A 21,994-nucleotide genomic window follows, 5' to 3' on the forward strand; every position below is an offset into this window, starting at 1 on the left:
CCCGTTCCGCTGTAGCCTGGATGTTATTTTCATATGAGCAGAGTCTGTGTTTGTGTGTCACGGATAACAGTTTGTATTCGGGGGGCATGAAGCAAGAAATGAGGCGTGTACTTCCTGGGTAGCGGCACCCTGTGTGCTCTACACAACACATCTGCTCTGAGTCATGATTCACAAAAAGAGATTAAAAGTGATTTTTTTTTTTTTTTTTTTTTTTTTTTTTGTGCGGCAGAGATGGAGAGGGGCAGGACAAGAGTCAACCCTTTACCCCTCCCCCCCAACCATCATTTGACACATAGAAATGGCTCTTTCTCACACACCAACCCTCCCCCTCCTTCCTCCCTCCCCCCCCACCCCAAACCAGGTTTGGAGTTTGGTCCATGGAGGCCCGGTGACCGAGGCCTCTTATTGGTCGGCGAGCAGCAGCAGGAGCAGCCAACCGAGGCCCAGCATCAGGGACAGGCGGACGGGCTCGGCCCCGCGGTCAGACAGGCCCGGAGAGGGAAGAGTGGAGTCTCCCTTGTCTCCCCACAATCGATCGTTCTCATTTACCTAAAAGGAGAATGACCTTGAGATTAGTCATCCACTCATTTTTAGTAAAGATAACAACACAAACTCTGTTATCTGCTTCCAGGTTCCACGCCAGGAAACATCTTCTCTAAATTCAACCTGAAACTTTGTTGCTTACACTAAGTTACCTCGTCTTTCCTTTTCGATCATTTCCGACAAGCCAGATCGGATTAAAATGCAGAGCAACGTTTCCTGTTTTAATTCAATTTTTGTTGATTTATCAGAGACAGTTATTAAAATGTGACAAGATGTTGGCTGAAGAGTTTCATGTTTGGTGATACAACTCCAGGCAGCTGTCCAGAGCTAATTTACTCAGTGACACTTTATTTGATCCTTGACTTTCACCTGACAAAATGTCCATATTTAACGTGTCCTTTCCCTGTTCATCTCTGCACCTCAATATTATTTAAATATATAATATATAACAGAATCAGAGGATGATACATACTGTTGAAACAATCGAGTTTTGGGACGAGGAGTTCAGAGCACTCGAGGCAAGAATATATAATTTAGCCTCTTGGCTGTTTTCTTCAGCTTTCCCTCTGGAAATAAGTTAGTGGCCTAGTTATCCATCTTATTTGTAAAGTTTATTCATATCTGTTGGCGGATTGTCAATTATGTTATTTACAGACTTTTTTTGGGAGGGTTTGCATCACGAGCCAAATGCAAGGGGCACAACTTCCTTCGCCTGGAGTAAATTATATTATTTATAAACGTCTCCTCATTAACATCTGAAACACTGTGTTGTGTGTATGCTTAATGCAAAACAGGCTGACCACATTAAAATGTATGTTTAACAGAGTTTAATCGTTGATTACTGCACTACTTTATTGTGTGCGCCACATTCATTATGTGTACAGAACCTGTTTATATTGTTGATGAAGCAGTTATGAATTTGAGAACATTTACGTGTTCATTCTGTATTTTCCTCTCCAGTGAATCCGATGTGTTTGAAACTACAAAGAGCATTCGCTTATAAAACACACTCATCTGTTCCAATTTGGCTGCTTCTTTTAACGGTCATAATTCTTTTATTTCAATACTATTGTGTGTTTCTACGCTGTGCTTTGTTTGAAGAATCCTTTTACTTCTGCAAAGATGTAATGACCCCCCCCCTGGGATCAATAAGGTTACATCCAATCTTAAAGCTTCAAAGCTTCCTTCAAAGTCCTCTACATGATGAACACACACACACACACACACACACACACACACACACACACACACACACACACACACACACACACACACACACACACACACACACACACACACACACACACACACAAGTGTGTGGTGAGCAGTGAAGCCGTTCAAATTTATTGACTTCATAAGCCAACATGTACTGAAAGTCAGCACTATACAAATATACTTATTTACTTCATCTTGACTGTATTTCTAGTGAATTTTACCGTTGAAAAATACTTTCTCTTGTTTCTTATAATTATTGTGTTTAAGAACAAAAAGGATAATCGTCTAAAAAAGTATTGTTGTTTTTCTGGTTGTTTAACTCCCGGATATCAATTAGAAGAATTGATGTAAGTCGAACTCTAATTAGAAAATTGACATTTAGGAAAGTCGTGGATCATTATTGTTTAGTCCTGTAGAGTCACATAATTGTAATTTACACTTTAGCAGCAAAGCCGAACAACTGCATCTCGAGATGTTTTCACTCAATCATCAATTCATTTAAACTGAGCGTTTTGGCGTCTCTCTGACACGCTTTTAATTTTTAAACGATATAATGCAAAACCCTTGGACACTCGAATAAGCTGGCCTCTGTGTATTTTGTGCACAAAGCAGCAAACAGACACGGCCTCAGTTCTCTTCACCCCGGTTGTTTTGTGACTGACTTTGCAACCGGACGCTGTCTGAATTATGCAGACAATGTGAATCCCCACCCGCCTGCCGGTCCCTGCAGAATAAAACGAACGCCCCAAGCTATCTGCAGTGCGACCCAATTCTGAGTGAGGCGGTCTCTGTTAGTGCCTCTCTGTCTGGAAAAGGTCGTACATCACAATTGCAGTCTTCCATCTCGTCTCACCTGAGTAGGTATCTGTGCTCTCAGAATGCTCTGCTCTGTTTCCATGGAGACACCCGGGGCGGTGGTCGCCAAGTGCAAGCTCTGGTTGTCAGTCACTGGACTGGGCATCCCGGGCTGGCTGGCGCCCGTTTTTGCATCCGATCCGTTCCCGAAGGCCAGGATGGCGTTTTCTAGAACACAGAAGCAGCGGAGACGTTGCTGGAGGTCGAAGAGACGGACGATGTTCTGACAGCTCGATGGGAAAACTCATTTTTTACATCAGCCGTAACCTCTAGTTTCCTTTTTCATCCTGCATACTGCACATGGAAAGCTTTCTAAACAAAACCACCTCTCGTAAGCCAGCAGGATCTGACGTATTTAACCACAATTCAAATAATGTACTATTTTCTTCTCACAAGAAGCGATGCATCATAGTCAACTGTATACATCTTGTTGCCTTTCTGGGCCACCGGTGTAAGAAACTGCCAACACATGCTATTCATATGCCTGGGGGATAAGTTTAAGTAATAAATAATAAATACATTTTTAAGGCGAGAAGTACTGCAGTCTGCAACGACCGTTACACGAGAGAGAGAGAAAAGGAGTGTTGTGTGAGCAGGAATTCACTTTCCTGTGTATAACATGTAAACATATAATAAGAAAGCCTGTTAAGCCAAATAGAAGAGTTCATCATACAATGGCAGACTTTGTTTCTTAATTATAGAAGTATGAGAGGCAAAAGCCAGTCAGATTTATACATTCAATTAATAGGGAGTTTCTGGGCATATTATTAAAAAAAACGAACAATAATGAACAGCATATATGTTTCTGCAGGCATTAAATTAAAACACACACCCACACACACGCACACAGTCTGTCAACCAACTCCATGAACCAATAGAGTCGCCTCCGCTAACAGGACACTGTACCTCATGATGGATATAGTTCTGGAACTGAAGGTCCTTGATTCTTAGTTTAACATTCATGACGTGTGATTTTTACTCGAGTTATGAAAATTACAGACACAATATTTGATTTTAAAGTACGGTCAACATTTTTTGAATTACGCCGTAGGATTGTCACATTTTCCAGTGCTTTCATCCATTCAGTTCAACCCGAGCGCGCACACACACACACGCACACACACGCACACACACACACACACTCACACACACTCTCTCAGCCCGGCAGGATTTTCTCTTTAGTAAAATATAAGAGCACCGCAAAGGGTCACGGCATCACACATCCGGCACAGAAAAACCACCAAAACCTGCTGCAGAGAGTCCTCTAATGCAATAATTGAGGTGAAAAGCAGAAATTAATAATATCATTATGAAATGCCAAAAATCCAACGAAATATATGTTAGAAATGAGTGTGTGCAGTTGTGTTTCCCAAACTTAAAAAAAAAAAGACGACTCATCGCAACCCAATTCACAATAAAGTAGGCCGTATCTATAAATCATGAGAAGAGCTAGGCATCACCTCGTATTATCTTAAACAGGCAAACCAGACATATTGAAGAGATGTATGTTTGATAAATCACGACTTGGTTTTATGCAGGTGTTATTCAAAACATATACGTTAAATTATTTATGGATGACACCAAATTTATGTATAAATAATAAATGCCAATTGGTAGAGTTAACATTTTAGAATGTACGTTTTCCTTTCATGTCAGCTTTATTTTTATTGTAAGTAGGCTACCAGACCTTTTGTCAAGGACCGGATGGGTTGTGTGACCCTGGTACCCCATATTCCAGCGGTACCCTCCCACCGGACACTTACAGCGGGGCCCCAGGTAAGTGGAAAGAGAATGGATGGATACAAATATTCAGACCCCGTGATGTGGCTCTGCGAAGTAATGCAAATATAAAAGACAATGGAAGAGATTAAATCCTGCAAAAGATATTTGGCCATCTGTGGGCCAGTCTTTGGGGAACTTTGCTAGAGGGCGGAAGTTTTCCATGAAGGACAAACCAAAAGGTAAAAGTTGTGACGTTATGAAAGAGTCGGAAGACAGTTTTGTTAAATCCCAACGCGTCTTTCAGCTGGTTTCAAAACATTTCCTCCAGCGGATCCAACCGTTCCGCCATGTTCTAGTTTAAAACTTTGAGAGCGTGTTTGACAGATGGTGAAGTGGAGTAGGTGGTGAGGCTCAAAGGCGATGCGAGCGCCACAGTACAGCAGGTGGGATCCACCGTCGAGCTTTCATCACTCTTGTTTGTACTGTATATGGAAAGGGCCTGGTTTCGTCAACGTGCTCATTGTTTTCTCCTGCTCAAGCTCATTAAAAGCAGTTGAACATAAATAAAACCATTACAAGCCAGGGCACCAGGAGCAGGGCGGTACTTTTCGCCGTTGGCCCAATTTGGCTTCCCCGGCTGATGTGATCCCATCACCAGACGGTCTTTAGCCGATTGATCACAGCTGCTTTAAGCGCCCGCTCCCAATCAGCTGTGTTTGTAGCAGCAGCATCTTCAATAAACAAGCTCTGATAAACATCTAGACACGACCTGCCCAACAAGTTAGCGATGAGACAGGTGCTAAATGTTTATGGTTTCAGATGGTTCTGCCGCCTGAAGTTACCAAAAAATAAAATAAAAATCATAGTTCAATCTCTTGTTGCCAAATCGTCACAATATTGTGCTACAAAGTTAGCGTTCATATTTACACACATTATTAGCTGATGTTAAGTTGCTGCAACAGTAGCGATGATTACTGGAGGATTGTGAATCTTCAGTGTTTTGTCTCCACAGGTGTGAAAAGAACAGATGCTCAAGTTTGGATGTAATTCTATAAGATAAACAGATGCTTTGGATGTTTCAGGGTTTGAATCCTCGCCTGACTGAAACAAGATACTTATGCCTTTTGCTGTCAGCGATGAAAACAACAATATAACAAAGATGAATCAGAGACTGTGAGATACAAGCGAACGAGCCCAGATTCTCCAGGAAAATAAAAAAATAAATAATGGTAAAAATGTGCAAATGACATTGGACTTACTTCTTGAAAGAGGATTGGAATGGTCAGTCAGCCTTTCAGTCTCTCATCTTTCAGATGTCTGTAATGTGTGATGTAATGATCATGTTGAATATTTAAATGAGCCACTTACAGTCAGTAGGCTATGACTGGAAGGAATATTATAGTGTGTACATTCTGTGCCATGTATAATTTACACTCTGGTGGATTTAAATAGTCTTATACACCCCACAGGACACCCATCACATCGGGTACTTAGATTTATCACAACCAGAATGAATTATGATCATATGATGAATTAATACTCTATAGGCACTCATTTTCATTCAGCTAATGGCTACTCTGCAGCAATTACGTTTGCATGAAAGTCACTCCAATTAAAATATGCTCAAATGAAGACATGAATGAGAGATTCATCAATTAATATCCACAGCGTATACTGTAAGATGGATGTGGGTGCTAAGAAATGAAACTCACACCATTATTCCATCTGTTCCCTGCAGAAAAAAATAAATAAAAACTCAGATCTCAGAAGCGACTCACTGGTTATTAGTGATGGGATTTCAAAGCCTTCAGCGGAGTATCGGGGTGTGACACACAAACATTGATTTCTCACAGGATCATAACAGATTGATCCATCCATCCATCCATCCATCCATCCAGCGTCCTTGCGAACAAAATTCTGCAGCAATCAATGGCCAGCCTTGACTCGACTCCCTCCACCGGTGCAACACTGAGCATCAACTGCTCGACAGAGATGGAGGTGGCGGCTGGGTGACCCGTGCAACCATCAGCTCTGCAGCTAATTAAGGAGTCTGCAACTTATAACAGCCAATAGTGAGGGCAGCAGATTGAACTCGGCTGACGGTGAGTTTTATACAGCAGCACCTTGCAGGAAAGGCTGCAGCTAATGGTGCCGTGGGCCATTACAGCTGGCGGGACAGGTGGGAAAGTGTGCTGCCGCGCTCAGAGTGTGCAGTTTGGGCTCCAGCGTGCGGCGCACCCCCGGCAGGCTGACGGATGAGGGAGGCGAGGGTTGCAGTTCCAGCTGCCCGCTACCGTGCCTCGCCACCCGCCTCCATGCAGAGATGAAGTGCCAATAGATATCTTCAGTGGTAAGCTGTTGTGACAGTTCCTTTGTAAATGTTTGGACGCGGCTGTTTAAGCACCACCATCTCGCATCTCTTTGACTATTAAGTTCCCCCCTCGAGGGCTCCCTTCTTTTACTGACTTCATAAGTTCTACCAAAGCCACACATCCTGTGCGCGGCTCTTTCCTGTCCCCGACCCTTCTGACTTATTGCTGTTATAACACCAGTTTAACTACCAGAAAAGAATTTGAATAATTGCAGAAATAAATGAGCTTCACCTCCATCTGTCCTCTCGTTTTTTTTTGTTGTTGTCTTCTTCTGACACACTCACTCAGCTTTTCAGGGAACGAAGAAGTCCAGAGCGGCAGTTTTGCATCGGGATGCGGTTATTATCGCTGCGATGAGGAGGGAAGGCAGGGTGACAGCTGTTTTTAAAACCTGAGCGCGCTCACTGCAGAGAGGGATCTGCAAACGACCGTATTCTTCCCTGCCACTATTCTCTCTGTACACCTCATTAGTTCAGAGGCAGGAAACCAAATCACGTTCAATTACCAAGTCATCAAAGGCCATCTGAAGCCCCGTCTCAGCAAGCAGGCCGCAGCACAGGGGGGGAGGGAGGGGAGGGGGGCAGTTGCAAACAGAGGTAAGCACCAAAAGAGACCAGGAAGATTTATTTAATTGAGGATCGTGCTTTCCAATTGTGAAACACAGCCATCAGCGGAGGAGCGGATGTTCTTTTGGCTCAAGTCAAAAATGAATAACACTCCATTCTCTACATTGTGGTTACACGGGCACCGTCGGAGGAGGAGGGGGGGTTAGAAAAACATCGAGGATCTCTCTCGGGGCGGATTCATTTTCCCAATTATTGTCTCGAATCCAAAATCTTCTTGCCAAAATCATTACACACACTTTCTCCCCCGAAATAGAACTGTGGCTCGCCGGCGCCTGGCAAACGAGACTGGACTCGACGAGCGCCGCTGGTCCGTGAATCGCCTCTCCCATTAGAAACGTGTTCGTCCTTGTTATCACGTACGCGCTCCTTTGGCTTTGGACATTCGCTCAGGTGGGAGGAGACGAGCGTTTCTTTGCTCAGACGCAGGGAAATGAGGCCTTTTCTGGGTCTCTACGGAGCGTACCGTAAACGGCACAGAGGAGCAGCCTCGCTGCTTCATTGAAAAACAAGACATCCATCAACCAGCCCAAAAGTATACGCTGGGATTTTGTTACGCACTACGCCGCGATCATGTAAAAAGTCATCGCTATCCGTAATTGATTCTATAGAAAAAAAAGAGCCATTTTAACAAATGTCATTATCTCGTTGAGCGATGCATGTCAGAGGGCAACCGCTATTTAAAAATGGATACAGCACATTATAATTGATCTAAAAATAGATTAAACACAATTGTTTAGAGTAAAAGGGGTGTGTGGGGGGGGTTAATGTCTATATGGATTTTACCATCAATATCATGGTCATGATTGTAAATCGCGAATAAAAGCGTCAGCTAAATGAAATATAATGTAAACAATTAATAGTCTTTATGAAATGGTCAAGCCTATTTTGTGTTGCATACTGAAAAGTACTGAGATCTTTATAATGAGTAGAATATTACCAAACCAAGGAAAGATGCTGGTAGGCTTCAAATTAAATGACGCAACAGTTTCTGACAAACCGGGAAGTTTTAGTGATGAATCGTTGATCTGTTTATTTATTTATTTATTTAGGCTGGATCTGCAGCTGCGAGTGTAAATTATTGACTAACTCATTAAAACCCATTACAGCAAGTCAAGTGGCAATTTACGTGAACAGAGAGTTTTATCATATGAGAAGAAGACCGTGCTTTTAATGAGATTAAATTAGAGTCTGTTTGTTCTTCTCATGTACATCTCCTCTTTTATTGGTGGTTACTCCTTCAGATGGTTGTCTCGAGGCTTTTGTTTCCATCTTTGATCCGGAGGACATGCCGCTTCTTACTGGATTAATACGCATTTTACTGGATTAAACAGCAAGATGGTGAATGTTGGCGATATCTATTCCTACCGTCATACACTTGATACTGGGGGGTTTACAAGATGCACTGGAAAGCTGTTCTCCACTGGCTGTTCACCAGATATCTCTTCTCTCTAACCCGTCAACCGGCTGTGCCATGGCAGCATTTTTAAACAGCCACATTGTTTAAGAAGTTTTAAAGACGTTTTGAAGATATTTTTTGCTTTACAAGTAGATAAAATCACGTTCCTTCTCACATATGGTTAATGTTGTCACATTTTGTTGTTCACCTGTTTTATTATCCCCTGTCGCAGGTGTCCATTTTGTGTCTATATTTACTGAAGCGAGCATTTCAGTGGAGAACACAGCGCTCAGTCCCCTGCTTCCCTGTTTGTTCATTATTAATCAACTGACAGATTTTTAGCATTTATACAAAAGCACAAGTGAATTTGGCTCTGCTTTAGATTATTGGCTGCAAACTACATCGGAATTATTTAGAAGTTTAACCCTGAACCTCCCAACTGTCGTCCCTGCAGAGCCCAGAGGTTTACTTTTTATCATATCTCACAGATGCTTTGTTCTATCGTTCCACTAATTACCTTTCATCATTGTTTTCCGTTCTAATTAGGGCTTTTTAAAAGAAATAATATGTTTAAATAACAATGTATCAGTGTCCTAGGGGACCAGAGTAAAAAAAAAAAAAAATTGTTATTGTAGATACGATAGAATAGAAAGATAAGATGTTTAACTTTGGTCCTAATTCAAAGTATCACTCACTATCAGGGGGAAGGTACACTGTGCCAGCCAGTATGAAGGAGACAGAAACAGATTTACTCATGTGCTTTGTCTATTTTCGTTTCACAAAATATGCAAATTCACTTTCCGAAATAAATAAATAAATGTTTCGTCAGATGACATTAATTACATAACTAATAATGTTTTGAGAAGAAATAAGTTATCATTAAGCTAATGTGGAGTAGTTTATTCTCCAGTCCTGTATGTGAATATAAATAATAATGTTGGATAGATTAAGGTTAATGTGGGATATCAATACAATACTTAGTGGATACCTTTACTGGGATGAACAAAGGACGAAGAAAACAAGTTGTAATGATATTTACAATTCACAATAATAAAAGTAACTGTTTTACTGTGCAAAGAAAACAAATTTGACTAATGAAATAAGTTACGGTATCACTTATTTTAACATTTTACTTTTGAAAGTTAACTTATACACTGTAACTTTAAATGTAAATGTAACTTTAAATGTAACTTTAAATGTAACTTTAAATATAACTTTACATGTAACTGTAACTTTAAATGCAACTGTAACTTTAAATGTAACTGTAACTTTAAATGTAACTTTAGATGTAACTAAATAAATCTGGCATATACTGGAGACGCTCCGTACCCAGAGAGCTTTGTTTAGACTGAGGCAGAGGAGGAGATGTATGGCCGCCGACATTTTCTAGTTTACAGCTACTATCCAAAGCAGAGCAAAAGAACATACTGTGCTTTGTGCTTTCACACATGAAAAGAAATTCAAGTATCACTTTAAATGTAACTAACTTTAAATGTAACTGTAACTTTAAATGTAACTTTAAATATAAATGTAACTTTAAATGTAACTAACTTTAAATGTAACTAACTTGAAATGTAACTTTAAATGTAACTGTAACTTTAAATGTAACTGTAACTTTAAATGTAACTGTAACTTTATATGTAACTTTAAATGTAACTTTAGCTGTAACTAAATAAATCTGGCACATACTGGAGACGCTCCGTACTTAGTTTAGACTGAGGCAGAGGAGAAGATGTATGGCCGCCGACATTTTCTAGTTTACAGCTACTATCCAACGCAGAGCAAAACGTAAAAAAAACAACTAACTTTAAAAGTAACTGTAACTTAAAATGTAACTGTAACTTTAAATGTAACTAACTTTAAATGTAACTGCAACTTTAAATGTAACTGCAACTTTAAATGTAACTAACTTTGAATGTAACTGTAACTTTAAATGTAACTTAAACTTTAAATGTAACTGTAACTTTAAATGTAACTTTAAATGTAACTGTAACTTTAAATGTAACTTTAAATGTAACTGTAACTTAAAATGTAACTAACTTTAACTGTAACTTTAAATGTAACTAACTTTAAATGTAACTTTAAATGTAACTGTAACTTTAAATGCAACTTTAACTAAATAAATCTGGCACATACTGGAGACGCTGCGTACCCAGAGGATGTGTTTGGACTGAGGCAGAGGGGGTGATGTATGGACGCCAACATTTTCTAGTTTACAGCTACTAAAACATACTGTGCTTTGTGCTTTCACACATGAAAATAAATTCAATTATCACTTTAAATGTAACTAACTTTAAATGTAACTTTAAATGTAACTGTAACTTACAATGTAACTGTAACTTAAAATGTAACTGTAACTTTAAATGTAACTTTAAATGAAACTGTAACTTTAAATGTAACTGTAACTTAAAATGTAACTGTAACTTTAAATGTAACTTTAAATGTAACTGTAACTTAAAATCTAACTGTAACTTTAAATGTAACTTTAAATGAAACTGTAACTTTAAATGTAACTTTAAATGTAACTGTAACTTAAAATCTAACTAACTTTAAATGTAACTTTAAATGAAACTGTAACTTTAAATGTAACTGTAACTTAAAATGTAACTGTAACTTTAAATGTAACTTTAAATGTAACTAACTTAAAATCTAACTGTAACTTTAAATGTAACTTTAAATGAAACTATAACTTTAAATGTAACTGTAACTTAAAATGTAACTAACTTTAAATGTAACTTTAAATGTAACTGTAACTTAAAATGTAACTGTAACTTTAAATGTAACTTTAAATGTAACTGTAACTTAAAATGTAACTGTAACTTTAAATCTAACTGTAACTGTAACTTTAAATCTAACTAACTTTAAATCTAACTTTAAATGTAACTAACTTAAAATGTAACTGTAACTTAAAATGTAAGTGTAACTTTAAATGTAACTTAAAATGTAACTGTAACTTTAAATGTAACTGTAACTTTAAATGTAACTTTAAATGTAACTGTAACTTTAAATGTAGCTGTAACTTAAAATGTAACTGTAACTTTAAATCTAACTGTAACTTTAAATGTAACTTTAAATGTAACACTTTAAATGTAACTGTAACTTAAAATGTAACTGTAACTTTAAATGTAACTTTAAATGTAACTGTAACTTTAAATGTAACTGTAACTTAAAATGTAAGTGTAACTTTAAATGTAACTGTAACTTAAAATGTAACTGTAACTTTAAATGTAACTTTAAATGTAACTGTAACTTTAAATGTAACTGTAACTTAAAATGTAACTGTAACTTTAAATGTAACTTAAACTTTAAATGTAACTGTAACTTTAAATGTAACTTTAAATGTAACTGTAACTTTAAATGTAACTTTAAATGTAACTGTAACTTAAAATGTAACTAACTTTAACTGTAACTTTAAATGTAACTAACTTTAAATGTAACTTTAAATGTAACTGTAACTTTAAATGCAACTTTAACTAAATAAATCTGGCACATACTGGAGACGCTGCGTACCCAGAGGATGTGTTTGGACTGAGGCAGAGGGGGTGATGTATGGACGCCAACATTTTCTAGTTTACAGCTACTAAAACATACTGTGCTTTGTGCTTTCACACATGAAAATAAATTCAATTATCACTTTAAATGTAACTAACTTTAAATGTAACTTTAAATGTAACTGTAACTTACAATGTAACTGTAACTTAAAATGTAACTGTAACTTTAAATGTAACTTTAAATGAAACTGTAACTTTAAATGTAACTGTAACTTAAAATGTAACTGTAACTTTAAATGTAACTTTAAATGTAACTGTAACTTAAAATCTAACTGTAACTTTAAATGTAACTTTAAATGAAACTGTAACTTTAAATGTAACTTTAAATGTAACTGTAACTTAAAATCTAACTAACTTTAAATGTAACTTTAAATGAAACTGTAACTTTAAATGTAACTGTAACTTAAAATGTAACTGTAACTTTAAATGTAACTTTAAATGTAACTAACTTAAAATCTAACTGTAACTTTAAATGTAACTTTAAATGAAACTATAACTTTAAATGTAACTGTAACTTAAAATGTAACTAACTTTAAATGTAACTTTAAATGTAACTGTAACTTAAAATGTAACTGTAACTTTAAATGTAACTTTAAATGTAACTGTAACTTAAAATGTAACTGTAACTTTAAATCTAACTGTAACTGTAACTTTAAATCTAACTAACTTTAAATCTAACTTTAAATGTAACTAACTTAAAATGTAACTGTAACTTAAAATGTAAGTGTAACTTTAAATGTAACTTAAAATGTAACTGTAACTTTAAATGTAACTGTAACTTTAAATGTAACTTTAAATGTAACTGTAACTTTAAATGTAGCTGTAACTTAAAATGTAACTGTAACTTTAAATCTAACTGTAACTTTAAATGTAACTTTAAATGTAACACTTTAAATGTAACTGTAACTTAAAATGTAACTGTAACTTTAAATGTAACTTTAAATGTAACTGTAACTTTAAATGTAACTGTAACTTAAAATGTAAGTGTAACTTTAAATGTAACTGTAACTTAAAATGTAACTGTAACTTTAAATGTAACTTTAAATGTAACTGTAACTTTAAATGTAACTGTAACTTAAAATGTAACTGTAACTTTAAATGTAACTTTAAATGTAACTGTAACTTTAAATGCAACCATAACTTTAAATGTAACTTTAAATGTAACTTTAAATGTTGGCACGGGTCATCCGGTCTCTGTACACCTGCAGTAGGAGCTGTGTTCGTCTCCTCGGTGGGTGTTGGCCTCCGCCAGGGCTGCCCTTTATCACCGGTCCTGTTCGTGACCTTCACGGACAGGATATCTAGGCGCAGCCAGGGGGCGGAGAGGATCCGGTTCGGGAGTCTCGGGATCGCCTCTCTGCTGTTTGCGGATGATGTGGTCCTGTTTGCCTCCTCGGACCGTGACCTCCAGCATTCACTGGGGCGTTTTGCAGCCGAGTGCGAAGCGGCAGGGATGAGAGTTAGCACCTCCAAATCTGAGGCCATGGTGCTCTGCCGGAAACCGGCGGATTGCTCCCTCCAGGTGGGGGCAAACTGCCTACCCCAAGCAAAGGAGTTCAAGTATCTCGGGGTCTTGTTCACGAGTGAGGGTAAGGTGGAGCGGGAGATCGACAGGCGGATCGGTGCGGCTGCAGCAGTAAAACAGGCGCTGTACCGGTCCGTCTTGGTGAAGAGGGAGCCGAGCCGGAAGGCAAAGCTCTCCATTTACTGGTCGGTCTACGTTCCAACCCTCACCTATGGTCACGAACTCTGGGTCGTGACCGAAAGAACGAGATCTCGGATACAAGCGGCCGAAATGAGCTTCCTCCGTAGGGTGGCCGGGCTCAGCCTTAGAGATAGGGTAAGGAGCTCGGACATCAGGGGGGAGCTTGGAGTCGAGTCGCTGCTCCTTCGTGTCGAAAGGAGTCAGCTGAGGTGGTTCGGGCATCTAGTTAGGATGCCTCCTGGACGCCTCCCATTAGAGGTTTTCCGGGCACGTCCAACTGGTAGGAGGCCCCGGGGAAGACCGAGGACACGCTGGAGGGATTATATCTCCCGGCTGGCCTTGGAACGCCTCGGGATCCCCCAGAATGAGCTGGAAAGTGTTGCGGGTGAGAGGGAGGCCTAGGTCGGCCTGCTGAACCTGCTGCCACCGCGACCCGACCCCGGATAAGCGGGTGATAATGGATGGATGGATGGATGTAACTTTAAATGTAACTAACTTTAAATGTAACTTTAAATGTAACTTTAAATGTAACTGTAACTTTAAATGTAACTAACTTTAAATGTAACTAAATAAATCTGGCATATACTGGAGATATACCCAGAGAGCTTTGTACCCAGAGAGCTTTGTTTGGACTGAGGCAGAGGAGGAGATGTATGGCCGCCGCTGCCACACAGAGAACCCTTCCTCTCCTCCCCCCACCTCCCCTATTAAATCTTTATTATCTACACAGTCCAGTGCAGGGGGGTGGGAAGAGGACATGCTTTTAAGTTAGATTTAAAGTTAGTTAAAGTTGAAGTTAAAGTTAAAATTAAAGTTAAAGTTAAAGTTAAAGTTATATTAAAAGTTATATTTAAAGTTAAAGTTACATTTAAAGTTAGTTAAAGTTAAAGTTGAAGTTACAAGTTGAAGTTACAAGTTAGAGTTACAAGATGAAGTTATGACTTAAAGTTACAAGTGAAAGTTACAAGTAGAGCGTGCATGTGGCGGTTCCCGCGCGTGCACGTTGTCGTTCACGCGCACGTGTGTTTGTGTCTTTATAGAGAGATCAGAGGAGAAACAGCTTCAGAGTTGCTCGGGTTACATTTACTCCACAAAGATAGCAAATATATCAGCGGGTTCGGCTCAGTCTTTCCTCTCTATTGATAATACTATTTTGGTGATTTGGTCATGTTTTTTTTTTTTTTACAGGGTTTTAAATGGTTTGGTAGAAAATCCAGAATTGCTTTTTCTAGTGTTATATATATATATGTATATAATATATATGTATATAAACACCTCTCGGTAGTAGCCACACCATCTAAATTTCTTGCGAAATGTTCTAGTTTGTTGGTTGTTACTGTGGATTCCACACTTGAGATGCAAGCTGTTCTGTCCGATATGGACCCGGCGTGTAAAGATAGTGGAGCAGTGGGCGAGACGCTCCAGTCACATGCCAGGTGGACACTGGTTACACTGGCAGACGCGCTGGAACCAGAGCGCAAAGCAGACGTGTCCGGTGGATGCAGGCGCTGTGACGTCTGATGGGGAGTTGATTTTATTTCTTTGTAATAGCTGAACCGTAGTCCTGTATACACTTAACAAACACTGACATTCGGTTTTGTCGCCACAAGACGGCAGTTTGCTTTGTACTGTGACTGGTGTCATCGGTCTGTCAGTGTTGTTATTAATGCCGACAGCTTTGTGAGAATTTGTCTTATTCTGTTGTTAGAAAAAAATAAATAACTCAGAATAAACTCCATTGTCTGCTGTGACACCAGCAGCTACTGCTTGTATTACTTTGTCACTGGTGTCATTCTTCTGCCACTGGTGTTATCGCTCATTCAGAGGGATGATCTCCTATCATCATCGCTGTTTTGTTGTTGGTGTTGGCTGAATAAAAGCTACAACAAAAGCTAACCGACTACAGCGGATTTGGTGGATAATCCTGATGTAACATCAGTTTGTCAGTCACTGATGTCTTCATTTTAGCATTTGTTCTGCCGCCCTAAAAAAACTTCTGTTTCTATTATCGTAAAAAAAATATATATATATTTGCAGTGATATATTTCCCAGCGTAATCTAATCAAGCACATATTATACGTGGTAACCCATCGCAGTGTTCCACCAGCTATTAATAACACTGGTATGTCACTGAGGGGGTTGTTTGTCTGTGAGTCTTATTTGTAACAAAGAAATTAATTAATACAGACTGAAGTAAACACATGGAAGGGGGGGTGGGTGTCACTGTGGCACTGATGTGCCATGAGTGCCGTCACTCAAGTATAGAAGTGTAGGAAGGACTTTATGTCTTCTTTCTTAAGGATGAACAAGTCTGGTCTCACTTAACAATTTGTAAGACAATAATCGTGCAATGACAACGCCACTCTTTCTTTTTGCTCGTCATTTCACGCCATGAAGTCTGTTCTGATTGCAATGCAAACGCCTGAATATGTTGTACTCCGAGTGAGTGAGGTACTATGAATGTGAGAAAGACTACTTATGGTCGGTGGTCCCCAACAGTACTTTAAACCAGGAGACCCGTGTCCGTGTCCCAAAGTGTTTGTGATGTGTTTTCCATACTTATGTTATGTTGATTGCGTTCTACCTCGCTCTGAAGCTTAAGTCCAACCATGAGGCGTCTTTTGTTTAGGTGACAACACACAGTCAGTCAGAAAGGTAGAAAATGAAGTCACACTCTAGTGAGAGAACGCCACAATAAGTCTGCGTTTTCTTTTTTTCTATTGCAAAAGCCTCACCACAGTGTTACAGCAACTTACTGTAATTCCATTTTTACGAAAGGTAGCCTGCTGCAACGGTTGCCATGGCAACTGTACACATGAAAAGTGGCTGCCGCTCTGACTGTCCATTTATTTGAATGGGAATGTCTGTTCCACTCCCATTCTATTGTCCAAATATTGTTTAATTGATCATTGAAATAGATACTACATATATTGTATTTCAATATTTCAATTTGCCGTCTTGTTCAGAGTTAGATCCAAATCACACTTCAAATCGATCTTCTCAACTGATTCTGTAAAACAACTACGAGATTAAAATGTTGAATACATCTTTAACTGTTCCGTTTTATTTTCTGTACATTACTTACATCTACTTGATGACGTCTAAACGCTCTTTTAAAGCTCTCTTTGCACAACCAATGCAATACGTTTTTAGGTTTTGACTTTGAAAAGCCTTTAAAATAAAATAAAGTCCTCTCTCTATGGGTGAACTATGTTATTTTGTCCATCTATGAACACGATTTACCTCAAAGCAGACCTCTCTGAGAGCAGCAAATGTAAAACTTAAAAAGTGGTTTTAGGCTGAGCCACTGAGATGTTCTCGTACATCAAAGTCTTTTGAGGTGTCAAAACATCATCGATTATATTGTTGACGACTACACTTTGTTGTTACTGTATTACCAGAGGTCAGCTGTTACTCACTCAAGCAGACGTTGTCGTGGAAGGAAGTCAGGAAGTCCGTGCATTGCTCCCTGTGGTTGCCGCTCGCTGTGCAGGAACACCAGGGTCCCACGTTGGATGTGGAGTTGTCAAGGTAGTTGGGATTTATTGTGCTTCCTGTAGAGAGGAGGGGGGAAACAATATTGTTCTGTGTGTGTACAGGCACAACAAATAATACAACTCGGTTTACACAAACATAATGCTTACATCTGAGCATAAGATCACAAGAATAAGAATATATTGAGGTAAATCGAGCTCAATATCTAACTTTTTTTTTGTTATGTCCTTGGTTATTTAAGCTGCTCTAGATAGATGTATAGATAGTCCCTTTATTAAGCCGAATTTTTAAATAATGGAATTTATTTTCTATAAATACCTCAGAAAAATAAGTTTTTTTTTATATTTGAGCAGAAATCTGGCTGATTTAATCTCATTATGTTTACATTATGACCTTACTCTGATTACCATAATTAAAAATGAAGGTATTTTCATGGCAATTTCATTATAGTGTTGCTGTAATCAGGTTAAGTTATTAGAGTGCATGTAAATGTATTAATTGTGAGAGGAATTTAAAAAGAGGAACAGATGGAAGTGGAGTGAATAGAGACCGACAGGCGGGTTAGTTCAGAGGCACCCTGCTGATCTAATGTTGACTGGTTCAATCCCAGTTACTGACAGGGCGTGACATTACAGCTGTATATTTCCCATTTCAAAGAAACTGGTTTTGCAAACCAATTTCTGCTACAATTATCTCTGATCTCTCTTGATATGCAATTATTTCAAAATGTGATTTTCTTGGTCAGTCATGTACAAAAAGAGACACAGAGCTGCTTGCTTGTACAGCATCTTGCTCTTGATCTCCCAGTGAATGTTATTTAAAGCTACAACAGATGAAGTCCAAACTTCAATTAGCAATTGTTAAGCTTTCCGAGCATTAGTTGGTGTTAGTTTCCTTCGTGGACTTTGATGAGTGCAGCGACCTGCAGTACAAAGTCCAGCCACTATCACAAAGGTCTCTCAGATGTATTATTTTTATTCTTTTCTGCCTTTGGTGCTTTTCAGCAGGAAGTGATTGGGAAATCATTCTCCAGAAAGGGTAATAAAGCCTGGTGGCTTCTATTTTCTCTTTATTTTTTCTTTAAAAAAAAGAAAAAAGGAGGTGGGAAATAGAATTGCTGCACTATAAGGCAGTGTGACAAACAAAGTTTTGATTTACCTCCATTGATTTTCTGCGTCCCAGACTTCCAAACAATAACTTCTACTATTTTTCTGGAATGGCCAATCACTGGCGAACACCTTTATGTCTCTCTCTCTCTTTATCTGTCTCCCTACGTCTCTCTAAGTTAACAAATTAAACAAGCCCCCCCCCCTTCTTTTATGCAGGAGTTCAGTTGCGGTATTGTTGTCCCATAATGACATGTTTAGATTGAGTGGGTATTAAAAAAAAGCTTTTGTGCATTGTGCGTTCTTTTGTTAAGTTTTTATCTAAAGTACAATAAGCTGTGTTCTCCGCCTGCACCCACTCATTGTCACGTCAGGGATAATTCTCTCAAAACCCCAGTCAATAGTTGTAATTGCACTCATAATGCCAACGACTTGGCCGGGCATGCTGCAGCCACATTAATCAGCGCTCCATCGATTGCTGCACAGCGCTTCTCATCACAATCGTCGATTCATTCTTTTGAGTCCCGTGCGGTGCTCTCCGCCTTCCTCCCTCTAAAACCTTTTTGTTCCTGATCTATCACAGAAGGCGGGGTAAGCCGGAGCTGGCACAGAAAGATTTAGTTCTTACCAATCAGGCCGGTGTACGCAAGTAGACATGCTCCGTAGTTCTCCTGCTTGCAGCCACTGGCGCTGTGCTCGAAAGGTTGGCAATCATACTGGAACTGTGCCCAGCGAGACCTGTGGGAGCAATAACATGCCATCCATCATTTACCCGTGCTTGGCTGCTGCACACATGTTGTCACTGAGGGCTGGCCCGGCACCGGTGCTTTCTCTCCACGACTGGATCTGACACCCACAATGCTCATCTACCTACCTACACTCCTACATCAACTCCCTCCACCCTTCACAGATTTCAGCAGCACTTCAACCGCCACTCCAGTCACCCTTGACGACAATCATCCCTCTTTTTCTTGCCTCCCCACTTTTCTCAGCGAGTTGTGTTCTGGAAGGCTGCCAGGCTGTAAAGAGTCAATGAGGGGCAAAGAAGGCCATGGCTCTGCTCTCTAAATACCGTGGGCGCTGTCTGGCTGGACTGGCCGCGAGGAGATTAGACAAATATGGATCTTCCATATAAATATATATCCTCCTACCACCGCTGTCCTTCCCCCCTTCACCTTTCCTGCCAGTCGCCGAGACATCTAGCCTCATCATCATCATCATCATCATCACCATCGCGCAAGGCCATCATGGCCATCATATCGCAGCGGCCCCCGTCGACTGGCATTTGTAACATGATCCCCTCGGGGCACCACGACTCCCCGCTCTCCCCTCGTTTGTCATGTCATTGTAATGATGTGCGTAAAACTCATGGGCTGTGTGTTAACTGAAGGCCTCCTCTGCAGGCTGCCGGTTAATGCCAGCTGACTGGTGCGGGATTGGTGGGCCACGCAGGGGCCTTGAGATGCCCCCATCCATTGGGGCAGCAGCGGAGGATAATGCCTGATCGATAGCCGTGACAGATGAAGGCCTTTGTCTTTCTGACATTTGAAGAGGAACTAGATTAAATGCTGGCTACCATTTTCTGTCAGCGAGAAGAGGCTGACTGGATGGGTATGAGAACTCCATGTTTTCAGTCTCCAGTGATTGAGAGAGATTCACCCGCTGAATTTGAATGACTTCATGAGACATTATTAGTTTTCTGATTGGACGTTTACAGTTAATTCAAATTCAAATGACATATTTGTTTCCATCAATGGCTTGTATACACAAGGGTTTAACACAGAATAAATATGCTTATTTAGAAAACTTGTACAGATGGTCAGTCAATCTACTGATCATGACGCTGTCTTGGCCGTACATATTTTCGGAGCACTTTGGCAGGAAAGTCATGTGTGAATCCCAAGTGATAATGTGGCCGCTCCAATAATCACTACTTCACACGGCAGCGTGAAGTGAGTTCAATTTAACTAATTAAACAGTTAATGAGTGGAACAATTGAAGGAATTAAACGCAGCTGACTAATTAAATCTAAATGAACATATCATACCAGCCGGACCTATCTTCCAAGAAACACAATGCCATTTATTGTCGTGAGGGAAAGTCATTGTGCGAGGCCACTACACCAACAAAGCCCTTCAAATTGAACAGCGGTGACTGCATTAGCCGTCGCTGTGCTGTTTTACAGTATTTGGGGTTGGTGTATTAATGTTCTGTTAAAATGTTGCAACATATGAGGGTTCACAATGAAGACCTGGTAACACCAGAAAGTGTGTCTTTGTGAAATAAGTGCTGCTAAAAGCGTGTGACATCGTGACCAGGGCTAGTTGGTGAATTAGCTGCTAACTGCTAACAAGCTAGCTAGCCCGGACGCTAAATTTTAATATGTCAACGGCATGACTCGTATCTGATCTGCTTCTGATCTGCTAGTACTCCATGCCTTTGTTGGTTAGATTTGTTAGGTTTTAGACAAAAGGAGTGAGATTGTATTGAGTTAGGGAACAAATATCAGGGAAAGTCAATCAGAGGTTGTTTAAGGGAAATAAATCGCAGACAAAACTAGTACACTAATAAGCTAATAGGTCTCCAGGTTGGCAAGCTTGCAAACTGTGAAGCAAGATAGTTAACTTCGTCGCTAACGGAATAATAAGCTCTAGAGTTGATTAAATATTTTCAAAACAGTCTACAAACAATCCCTCTGTCATGGAGTTCATAGGATAAAAGTGCTAAAAAGCGAAGCTAGCTTCCTCCGTTTTGGACTTCACTTTCCCTCAAAAGTCAGCACTGTCAAGATTATTTGAGCAAATTTGTGTTGGTTGTCCAGTCCGTATAGTTGAGTTGCTCCAACTCTCAAACACTACTCCTCAAGCAAGTGAATTGTAGAATAGCTGTCCACTCTGGAACAGCAGGGAGCCAAAGTAAACAAGTGGCTGGGGAAGCTGGTCAAACATCTAACAAGTCAAAGAGACCCAGATGATTTTTTCAGGGATTGGAAGATCAAACAAGATTTTGGATGAGTCAGTAACCTCAGGCAGGTGTTTGCTAACAAGTCAAACATAAAAACCCAATATGCTGATATCGTGTATCAAAGCTTGGTCAGTCAACCTTCTCCCTCTAACCTTAAAAATATATATTTCAGCTTTAAATCTTGGATATCATAGCTTCAGAGCAACCCTTGGAACACACCGTGTTTTTTTCAAATCAATCCGTCATGGATAACTTATTCCCTTACCTTACTCTCAAATAACTACAAATAATGTGTTATACTGTTATAAGGCACAAAAGAATGTTCAAGCAATATCTAATAAGTATGGTGTGCTTCAGCATTAATGTACTGTGTAACTCAGCAAAAACATGTAAAAACAACTTTGTGATCCTTCAACAGAAACCCCGGCAAATGATCAGTTCAGT

The 21,994-nt window shown here is 39.5% G+C and overlaps 1 protein-coding gene across 1 annotated transcript in view; it reads right to left on the reverse strand.

The window, feature by feature from the left end:
• Window positions 1-219: 219 nt before the first annotated feature.
• Window positions 220-21,994, reverse strand: part of gfra4a (GDNF family receptor alpha 4a) — a 118,870-nt gene continuing 97,095 nt past the window's right edge. Inside the window, exons 5-8 of the mRNA XM_034525310.1 lie at window positions 19,215-19,324; window positions 17,405-17,539; window positions 2,612-2,781; window positions 220-549 (exon numbers count right to left, since the gene is read on the reverse strand). Coding sequence (XP_034381201.1) covers window positions 403-549; window positions 2,612-2,781; window positions 17,405-17,539; window positions 19,215-19,324 — 562 coding nt within the window. The 3' untranslated portion in view covers window positions 220-402. The remainder of the gene's footprint in view (window positions 550-2,611; window positions 2,782-17,404; window positions 17,540-19,214; window positions 19,325-21,994) is intronic.

The sequence above is a fragment of the Cyclopterus lumpus genome, chromosome 22, assembly GCF_009769545.1.
Source record: "Cyclopterus lumpus isolate fCycLum1 chromosome 22, fCycLum1.pri, whole genome shotgun sequence".
NCBI classification, from domain to species: domain Eukaryota; kingdom Metazoa; phylum Chordata; class Actinopteri; order Perciformes; family Cyclopteridae; genus Cyclopterus; species Cyclopterus lumpus.